General features: G+C 51.6%; 1 protein-coding gene across 3 annotated transcripts in view; it reads right to left on the reverse strand.

The window, feature by feature from the left end:
- Nucleotides 1–5,472, reverse strand: part of SHC4 (SHC adaptor protein 4) — a 28,103-nt gene extending 22,631 nt beyond the window's left edge. Inside the window, exons 1-2 of one of the 3 annotated variants that reach the window (XM_030281220.4) lie at nt 4,515–4,644; nt 4,060–4,416 (exon numbers count right to left, since the gene is read on the reverse strand). In XM_030281220.4, the coding sequence (XP_030137080.3) occupies nt 4,060–4,416; nt 4,515–4,520 (363 nt within the window). In that variant the 5' untranslated portion in view covers nt 4,521–4,644. Of the gene's footprint in view, nt 1–4,059 lie in introns of all 3 variants that reach the window. The other 2 variants (XM_030281219.4, XM_002198532.7) reach the window with 2 other exon arrangements.
- Between the last annotated feature and the right edge of the window lie 5,284 nt (nt 5,473–10,756).

Raw genomic sequence — 10,756 nt, forward strand, 5'->3', positions numbered from 1 at the left:
CATTTCCCCACACCACCAGGAGAGAACAGCAGTTATTGAAGATGCACACACCTTTTCACATCTATTTACGCGAGATGACAGAAAGTGACTGCAAACAGGGTGAGGGACTGTGTGGGAGGAGATGAGAAGGCACCAGGCAGGGCCCATGTGAATAAGCAGCACATGGCAGGACAATGCAGAGTGCCAGGCTCAGGAATTTGTTGTGAGATCTCTCTGCTTTCACCATAGCAGGAAGGTAAAGTGTTACCCTCCCGCCATGGACAACACCAACAGCCAGCCAGGGATGTGGGGAAGGAGCAAAGCATGATTAGTTTTTCCCTACCAGAACTACTAGTACCAGTAGTTTTGGTAGGGAAATTTTCTCAGCCCTTCCTTTGATGCTGCCTTGGTGTTAGAAAGTCACTGTGTCCACGGGAAAGCAGAGACCACCAGAGGTCCCCTGGCAGTGGCACTGCTCCTGCCAGCACACAGACTCCACTGTGCCAGTTAGCTCAGCCACTCATCCTGCCTCACACAGCAGGGTTTACTGTACCGCTGTTAGCAGCCACTAGTCAGGCAGCTAATGAAGAACTTTGGCCCAGGTTTGTGCCCTGCAGGACACTCAGTTGGCTCATTCCTCAGTTTGAACCACACCGGTTTCCTCCAGCAAACACCAGCCCCATCCAGATCCAAAAGCAAAGCCAGCAGAACCTTTGCCATCCCCACCACAGGAAGCAGAGAGGCCAAGGCAGCCCACAGCAGCAGTGCACACCACTGCAGACGTGGGTGGTACCCCCAGGGCACCTGTGAGACAGCACAAAATCCAGGCAGAACCAGCTGGAAAACAGACCAGATACCTTCAAGGATTAAAAGATCCCATTAACGATCATTAGGCACAAACCCACGTCCTCCCAGTAGTTTGTCAGTGCTAGCCTTACTCTCCTCATGTGCTTGCCCTGCTCTCATCTTCCCCCCTGCAGCAGCAGCGGTGCAGACAGACAGACAGACAGACAGGCCCTTGGTCTGTCCCACTCCTCATGCCCACGCAACACAGCCTTTACCCTAAGGGCAGCAAGCCAGGGCTTTTTGTGAAGAAGAATGGTTTTTGATAAATGAAAACTTTTATGGGAAAGTCCAACCCTTTCATTCATAGGTTTTAAATTTTTAAATATATCATGAAAAAAAAAAAAAAAAGGGAAAATCCTAAATACCGACATATAGTAATATTTTCCTTTTACCTTTCTTTTTAGCTTTGTTTCCTGAAAAAACACTTTTTGCAGCACTGCACTCTGACCAGATCTCTAACAGAATTGCTCCCAATCCACCGTGTCCCCGTTCTCGGGCTGTGAACAGCAAACAGCCTGAAAACACGCAGGTTCCTGTGGGAATCGATTCCCCAGGGAGGCGCGAGTGCCCCGCGGGCGCTGCGGGTGCCGGGGCGCATTGCCGCGGGACGCTGCAGGGCTGCCCGAACCCCGAACCCCAAACCCAGAGCCCCAAACCCCGAGCCCCGAGCCCCGAGCCCCAAACCCCAAACCCCGAGCCCCAAACCCCAAACCCCGAGCCCCAAACCCCAACCCGGCACTGCCGGCACGGCCCGGCACCCCCGGCTGACGGTTCCCAGCCGAGCTGGCTCGGGCCGTGAATCACCGAGCGCGGTTCCGTCCCGCGGGGCCCGGCCGTGCAGCCCGTGCGGCTCTTTATTCACCACGGGGATGCGGAGCCGCTCTCCGGGCGCCGTGTCACAGTGCTGCGCGCCAGGGAAGTGGCTGCAGCTGAAATACCACAGTATTTCCCTGCCCTGAACATGGAAGAGGCGCTGGTGGCAACCTAGGACCAGGAAAGGGCTGTGCTGGACCCCCTTCCCCTCGCAGAGGCAGGGAGCAAGTGCTCCAGGCTGACCTGTCGCATCCTCCATGGACAACAGCAGGACTGTGCAGGGTACTGGGGCCCACGTGTGCTTTCAGTTCATGTAATTCTGAACTACCGTGCTAGAAATGGTCAGGGTCTTTTTAATCTAGAGACATGTAACTGATTTTAGACATGTATCTATATGCATTCACCATCAAACCACTAGCAGAGGATCAACGTGTACATTGCTAAAAGCCCTTATAGACAACCTTTACCATATTATTTTAAAGTATAACGGTATTGTAATGAAATATATGGCAATAGCATTTCCTTTTCATATTACACTTAAATAATTTTTAAAAACCAACCAACCATCTTTCAAAGACTCATGCTTTGATTTAAGCTCAGGTACAGAGCCTTACTCCATGTTAGGTCCAGTAAACATCATCCTTGCTATTCTCAGAGAAACCACTGATGCAGGACAGTGCTGAGAGACAGATCTTATCCTCCTTCTCAGCAGCAGCCACATCCCTGGCACTCCCCAACAAGCAAGAGAGAGGAAGGCAAGTGCCTCTTGGAAAATTCCTTAGGCTCATAGAGCCATAACAAACACAAGCAGGAAAGATAAGTGCCATGGCCACTATGGGTACCATTTAGAGACAACCTCAGCTTCAGATGGGCAGCATTGTGGGAAGGTTTTTAACGGGTAGAATGTGAACAAGGACATGCTAAATATCCCCCTTATAAAGCCTGCAGCAATCTGCCAACGAAGTATGTTTTGAAACACAACAGCATGAGAATCAGAGCTGTCCAGGCCCTCTTACAGGATTAGTATTTGGGCTCTTTGTTATTTGCATAAGCATTTTGGGGGACTAGGTGCTATTATGGGTCTCAGTTTACTCACCGGGCCCGGGTGACATGTGGCTGTCACGCCTGGCCACAGCTGCCTCCCCAGGGGATGCAATGAGCCCAGAATGGCCCCTTTTTAAAACAACCAAGAAAATTTCTGCCTTGCTCCAGTCTGCAGAGGACAGCTCCTGTCCTACGACATTTCTTTAATTCACCACATTACTGCCTTTCTAAAATAACTGTAGATCCTCTCCATGCTGAATCCTCCTCATACTCTAATTAAGCTGTAAAGGCCAAAGATTTCTCACAGCAGCAGTCCCAATAATGTAGACCTGACCTGCTTCCTAAAAGGGTCTCTGTAGAGATCCCAGCAATCCCATACCCCAACAGGGCACAAGAAGCTGCATGGGGAGAGTGAGTGCCTCCAAACACACAGGAAGGAGGGCAAGGGCCAGGGTGAGAGGGTAAGGGTTGGAAGCAGCTCCAAATGCCCAGCCCTTGGTCTCTTGGTTCCACTTTGCCTTCAGGTGAGACCATCCCTCTGCACCGTAGTCCTGCCATGCTGCAGCCCTGGCCATTCCCAGCTCTTCTGAGGCTTCATCACCAGCTCCTGAAGAAGTCTGGTGGTCTCTAGGGAAATGAGTACCTTGCTCATCCTCTCACCTTGCACTTACTCTGATGCTGAAATGCCCAAACTGCCATGTTACTTATTTACCAATCTGCTTGTTACTATTTGAAAGGGTTAGTTGAAAAAGACGCCAAGATTTTGGTCAGGACATGTCAGCAATGTTATTGCAGCTCTCCTTGGGCTGGTTCCTGCAGGCCCACAGCCACGGGAGCAACATAACCAGGAAGATGAAGGGAAAAAAAATCTCCCTGTTGCATTGTGAGGCTCCTGCCAGTGAACCCCCTTCTGAGATATTGCCCAAAAAAGGAAGACCAGCAGAAAACCATAGTGGAAATATAACCTGGGCAGAGCCTGCCCCACCGCCTCCCGGACAAATGTATCAGCAGCATGGGCCAGAACGCACCTAATGCCAGGAGTTGCTCTCTGTGAGGGATGGGAGGCCCTTTCATGGGTCTCCTTTTCCCTCCAACATGCAGAGTAACCTGTCTTAGTTGCGGTTCAGGAGCACTCCTCAGAGAGTCTACAGACAGTCCTTTGGAATTGGATGTTGTGTTACCTCTGGAAGCACCTGGGGTGCTTTTAGCTCCCTCAGTTCAATGCCACAGCTCTAGGTACACCAGAAGACAAGAAATACATGGGAGAACTCAATGGTTTGGGGCATGGATTCTAGAGGCAGGAAAATGGATGTCACCCAGCAGCCAGCGTAGCTGTTTGCTTTGTCCGAGAATGGCAGCCCAGGGAGAAGTACTTACCCGCACGCTGTAGGTGGTTCCTGGCTCCTGGCTGTACGAGCTTTCACTGCTCTGGGCCAGGCCCCTGTCCTGCCTGCCCACAGCAGCGGCCTCCTCAGCACCCCGCACAGCGCAGTCCCCCGCTGCCTTTGGGGCTGGCAGCAGCTTGTCCAGGTCGGGCTGGGGGTAGGAGGCCGACAGGCAGCTGATCTCAGGCGAGGTTGGGCTGCTCGGGATGGTCACGCACTCCGTGAGTTTAATTCGTGGCACCTCTTTGGTTCCCAGGCAGAAGCTTTTCAGGCCCGGCAGATTTGATGGGTTGGCAAGTTTAATGTTGGCCATCCGGGGGATCAGCGTGCACAGCGTGGTGCAGGTGTCCTGTGGTCCCAAGGAGACATCTTCTGTCAGTAAATTGGGTGTTGAAGAATGGGAAGAGGAGGAAGAACCTTTGATATTTAAAGACGTATTTTGTGTACCTTCATCTAGGGAGGTTATGGAATCATTCCTGAATCGGCTGTACTTAGCCCTGTGCAGCATTCCTGGATTTCTGAATAACCCTACATACAGGACGTGTCCACCGAGGCTCTGCTGGCTGCGTTCTCTCATAGCCTTGGCAGGTCTGTAACTGGATATTCTTGCATAAATTAGCTCTTGTAGATAAATTACATGGAAATCAAGCAAGTCAAACAATTTTCAAAACAGAAACCTATTGGATATTTTTGCTGACTCCCTCTTGAATGGTTTGTTTTCCTCAAAGAACAAGGCTTAAAACTGAATGGACATCTGGCATTTTGTAAGCAGAAATAAAAGCAGCATACAGGAAAGCACATCGGTGATACAGCAGCTTAAGTTGAGGAGCCACTATCCAAACCTGCCTTCATTCCTGCCTCAAGCCAGGCACTAAATCCCACCTAGTTCTGAAGATTCACAGCTGTAGCATCAATAATTGCAGAGTCCTGGCTGCAGCGAAAGCTCAAGCATATTCCACACAAAGCAGAGCAAGATAGCTACAAGCCCAAACGTATTTTCAGACCGGCATAAACCCCGTAAGGTGCCGGGCTCTCTGCACTTCCATCGCCGCTGCCCCAGAGGCGAAGAGCATCCCTGCGTGCAGCTCCTGCCCCGCCGTCAGGCACAAACCCAGGATTCTTTCCAAAAACACTGAGCAGCGTCGGTCTCGCTAATTCCCGCTGGAAAGTCGTTCAGCACCACAATAATCCCGCAGCAAGGAACATTCCCGCGGCTCCGGGGCCGTTTCCCGCAGCGCCGCGGGGCAGCAGCTCCGCAGCGCCCGGGCCGCCCCCGCCGCCGCCGCTTTTATGAATGAAGTTTTTTGTGAATGGGCTCGGCGCGTGCGGGCGGGCAGCGGCGTGAATGGCGCTCGGCGCGCGGCCGCGGCCCGGCGGCCCCCGGGGGGCGCCTCGCAGCCAATCGCCGCCCGCCGCCGGCTCACGCGCCTCAGCGCGCGGGGAGCGCGGGGGGGCGGGGGGAGCGGGGGCGCGAGGGACCCTCAGGGTGGTGCCCAAACCCCCAAAACCCCCAAAATCCCCCAAAATCTCCCAAATCCCCGTCCTGCGGCCATTCCTCCTCCGCGGCTGCACGGGCAGAGCCAAGAGCCTGGGCCCAGCCGGGCCCGCGGTGCCTCCCTGGCTCCCGGCCCCAAGGAAAGCGCAGGTCTGGGGCAGCGCTCCCGGCCCGGCCCCAGCGCGGGGATCCCCCTCAGGCACCGCGGGCACCTCCGGCAGCGCCAGCAGCGACACGGGTTTGTTTTACTCCCTGAAAACACCAGGGCCTCAGCACGAGTCACCTCGGCTCGTGTGGGGCTTCGACACCTGGGGCAGCGTAGCGGGAGGGGAAATTCGGCACCACGGGGGTCGGGCCAGGAGAGGAAACCGGCCCGAGGTCCTCGCTGCCCTCCATTAGCTGAGGCGTTTTCTCCAGATTTTCGGTGTTGAGTTCGCCTTCCTCTTGCTCGCAGGGTGCGGCCTCATTCTCCTCTCGCGTTCAGGGCTGGAATCAGCTGCTGGTGCCCGGGCAGAGGCCGTGCTGCCCATTGCCCCGCCGGTGACAAGCGGAGAAAGTGACACGACAGCTTCTCTCTGTCACAGACAGAAAGCTCATCACAGCCATTCCTGTTTTTACCTCGGGTATGAAAGCTGGTATTAATCCTAAAGATGCAATAGTTGCTACAGTAAGGTAGGGGGGAAAAAAGCCAATTCAAACTCTTTTAGTGAAATATGGCTCAAAGAGGAAGTGGCTGCTTTGAATCAACCCATTTTGGTGAGGATGGCTCAGACTGCTCACAAAATCAAACCCAAAGGCAAAACCTGGACCAGCCGCAAGTTCCAAAGAATGACTAATTTCTCATGAAGCTTTAATGATAGCTTTGAGCACAAAAGAACAGAAAATTTCAGAAGTGATTAGCAGCACTACTGATTGTACATAAAGTGCAGAAACTCTCTTAGCATGAACATTTTTCCTTCATTTCAACACCATGCTGAACGTGACATCAACATGACTGGAAGGAAAGCTGGGATGGAGAGGCCATGGGGCCCATGCTGGTGAGGAGGAGGGCCTGGAGGGGAGTGCAAACTGTGCTTCCCTTGAAGGGGACAATGAGGACCAGCATTAGGACCTGGGAGATGGTGATGCCCCAGACTTCTGTATTGGGGAGCCTCCCAGATTTGTCTTTTTTTTTTACTGCCATGAGAAATATGCAAACAGACAAGACAAACTTCCTCTTTGTGCAAGATCAACCGTACCATCCTTCCTACCTTGTCTCTGAGCACACAGCAAGAGTCTTCTTGCCTTACAGTAGCCCCTTGGCACAGATGACAGCACCAGGAAAGTATGACTTGGTGACCAGGACACTCCCCCGTGCCTTAGGTCCTCATCTCCTGAGCCTGCCTGCCTGTTGATTCTTCCTCAGGAGGCAATTTGAGCCTTCTTTACCTGTGTGAGCAAGAAAATGGGCAGGTGGGGTCCCTGCTGGGCCTGCGGGAGATGCAATCCCCTCCACATCCCACTGCAGCTGACAGGAGCTGGCAGGTGAAAAAGGTTAATAGGGCAGGCTTTAAACCTGTGAGGTGAAAGGGGACATTTGCAAGAAAAAGAAATAGTAATGCAATAGCCTGTGCTTCACTAATCACCCATGAGCTGTGTCTGGAGCCCTGCATGGCACCAGCACCTGCTGCCCCATGGCCAAAGCCCTACTGCCCTCTCAAGATGCCATGGAGGGGCTCAGCGTGGCTTCTCCAGAGAGACAAGGGAGGCTGGTACTTTAATCAGCATTTCTCTGCTCACAGGCACCAGCAAGTGTGATCACAGTGTGGGAGGTGACGAATAGCTGGTGTTTTACTGCAGGTTCCAGAGAAAAATGCAATTGTGACGAGCCCTGTTTTCAGCAATGATTGAGAAATACAAGCTCAAGAGCAGAACTCTCTTGGACAATGCTGCAAAAAGCAGCATTGTCCAAGCAATACCAGTCATTGTGGGGAGGGAAAGGAGGGGATAGAAAAATGCTATGCCTTTATAAATTAAAAAGCTTTTTTTCTCAAGGCTAAAAACAAGATTTCTGTTTAAGATACAGGGAAATCAGCCTCTAAACAGCACAGAGAACAAAGCTCCTTTAAGCACTGGCGAAACTGAGCCGACAGCCTTGTCTAAAAGGAGCCTGTGTTTCTTGCTCACAGCTCGAGTTCCCTGTTGCTCACTGTGCTCAGGGCTCCCCACCCTCCCAGCTCTCTGCCCACCCCTGCTGCTGCCCCAGCAGGACACAGGGAAAAATCATTTTTCCCCTCACATGGCTGCTGGCAAAGGGCTGTGCCACACATGTTTTCTCAAGCTCCATGGGAATGCCCTAACGGTGCACAGCCATGAGCTGAAACCTGTCCCTCAATCACTGTTACCCATCACACCCCAGCCCTCCATCCCACCCTGTTTACAGCCCCAGACAGTCTCTCAGCCTCGAGTATGCTGCATGAGAAACTGCTGTGAGCAGCTCCCAGTCAGGTATTGCCAGAGGGGACAGGAGCTTTGGGAGGTGTAACCACAATGACGAGCAGAACCATTACTTAGGAGCAGTTAACCAGCTACAGCCACTTCTAACACCCCTCTGAAAGAGCCGCAGAGAAGGAGGCAAGACAGTAGCAGCCACATCTCCAGCGTCACCACAGATCTGGTCAGAAGCAGCAGTGTCAGCCTGGAGCCTCAGGCACTCTGGGGAGTGGCCCCATTTCAGATTTGGGGCTGTGGGATCACGGCTGGAGCAGGTGTTTAATGCCACCACCCCACATTCATTCTCTTCCAGTGCAGGGGCCAGGACAGGGCACACAGCACTCTCTGTGGACAGCAGAATTCACAGCGAGCTGGGGACCAGTGGAGAGCAGAGCAGGCAGCTCAGCAGTCACACCGGGAGTGTGGGGGCAGCAGGGAAGAAAAGCTGTCACGCACCTGCAGAGCACACCCGAAAAGCAGCTGCTTCTTGCAGGAGCCCAGAGGAAGCCGTTACGTGCTGCTTGCAACCGGTACAACAGAGCTTGCCCTTTCTGTTAGAATATGCACTAAACAAGGGACTTTTTCCCCTGTATAAATAGCAACAGCAGAGTTAACTCATGCTGAGGTGCACCAAGATGATACGCCTTACTTCCTCATTGACATGCCTGGCTGATCCTAGCAGGAATCAGCAAATAGTTACAGAACGGCAGGAAAATCCCGTGGCAGGTAACAACGTGGTGGCAGCTATCTCTGGGAAGCCCGAAGCAATTTATTTGCACTAGAGAAAGTCACACACACAAAGTTGTTTTAGTTCAATTGGTAGAAATTTATTTTCTCTCATATTGAATCATTCACTGTTTTATCTCCCATCCATTGCTCTGAATGAGATAAAACCAAGTGTATTTGACAATTGCAGCTCCTCCTACTTTCCAGAAGACTCAGAGAGGGTTTGCTTGGGCTGGAAACACAGGGATCAGAGCTACTGGGTTTGAGGAGGACAAAGGCAGGACCCTGAATACAAAAATCAGAGATTAGACTATTAGTGCTTTTCTTCTATTCCAGCTAATCCCAGAAATCATGTTCTAGGGTGAAAAAGTCAAGTAGCAATTTCTGTTCTTGGGCACCATGCTGTGTTTAGCTCAGCCCAGTTTCACCGGCCACAGCAACACTGCTCTCTCCAAACCTGCAGCTCTAAGACAGCCATGGGACAAGGCAGCAGAAGGCAGGGCTGCTCCACCTGGGCAAAACTCACATCCTTGCAGCTGAGCAGGATGGATGGCAGGACCCAGCCTGCTGTGCAACAGGGCTGAGCTCCATGCCCTCTGTTTTTACATCCTCTTTGCCTGGCAGGACCATGAACCTCCTCCTTCAAACACTGCTGGGTTTTGCTGTCTTTTCCCCCAGGACAGTGCCAGAGCTCAGGAGAACAGAAACGAGATGGAGAGTCCTGTGCAAAAGCCCAAGATCCAGTCTAAAGCCCAGCACAGACCCAGTCCTTGGAGCTCTGGGGGAAAGCAGCCATCAAAGGTAAACTGAGAGCTGAGCATGGGAGGAGAGCACAGCATGGGGGACCTGTGCTACAGCTGTCCCATCTCCAAGGTGGTTGCTGCCAACCTTGGCATGTTCAACAAGGATGTACCCAAAACAGAAGAGCTAGGGAGAGCTGCTTCAAGCCATCAGAAAACACCACACTGCCCTAACCACTGCTTTCTGGAAGGATCTGCAGACTGAGAATCCAAAGATACATTCGGCAGCACTTGCTGGGCACCCTCAGCACTGTCTGCAAGGAGACCGAGTGCCTATGAGCAAAACCCAGCGTCACCTGGCATCTGGTGTACCACAAAATCTTCAAAGAGCAGATTAAGAGTCTAGTGACTGGATCCAGCTCTGAGCACAGCCCACAGCAGGAGGAATAAAAAGACAAATTTCAGCCTAAAGTAGCCTAATCTTCCTCTCAGCAGAATTACCTACCATGTGAAACAAGTTTCAGCAACAGCATCACTAAACTACTGTCAGCTCCAAAGGAAGTTGGGAGCAGTCATGCTTTAGTGTCATCAAAGGGCTTGGTATCCTTGTGGTAGCAGACAGGGAACCATTCTTTCCTGCAATTATCTTTAAAGCTTTATTTTTGTAGGGCAATGCACTACCCCATACTAGAAAATAATAAATCCTACAACAGGGTTGAACTTCTCCCAGTGTCTCCTGGTGCGCAGAGGAGACCCAAGGAGACACTGAAGCATCCTTGTCCAGCATCTGCCATTTCTATACTTGCATGATTGCCTTTAACTTGGAAAAATCAGAAAGTAAACCTTGACATGTGGGCTTTTCCAATCACTTCTTTTTGTTAATTTGCTCTCTTCCTCTACAGTCAACATTCCTCCGTAAGGAAAGCTTTCCAAAAGCTGCTTGTTGCTTGCCTTTTTTTTTTTTTTTTTTTTTTTTTCCCAACATCCTCACCTCTCTGGTGCTTACAATCAATGGCAGAAGGGACACTTACCATCTCAGCTGCAGGCAGGAAGTCCCCAAGAGCTTGAAAGAGCACTCTGGGGCAGAATGCATCTGAAAATGCAGCCTTCCCTTGCAGAAAAAGCATTATAAGCAGCTTAATTTTAATATTCTAAACATACATTTAGGGTTCTTTTCCCTGAGAGATGCCACTTAACAGGAAGACTTTTACTGCAATTTTTAAAAAAAACTGTACAAAACCCCCAAATGTTCTTAG

Source organism: Taeniopygia guttata, chromosome 10, assembly GCF_048771995.1.
Source record: "Taeniopygia guttata chromosome 10, bTaeGut7.mat, whole genome shotgun sequence".
NCBI classification, from domain to species: domain Eukaryota; kingdom Metazoa; phylum Chordata; class Aves; order Passeriformes; family Estrildidae; genus Taeniopygia; species Taeniopygia guttata.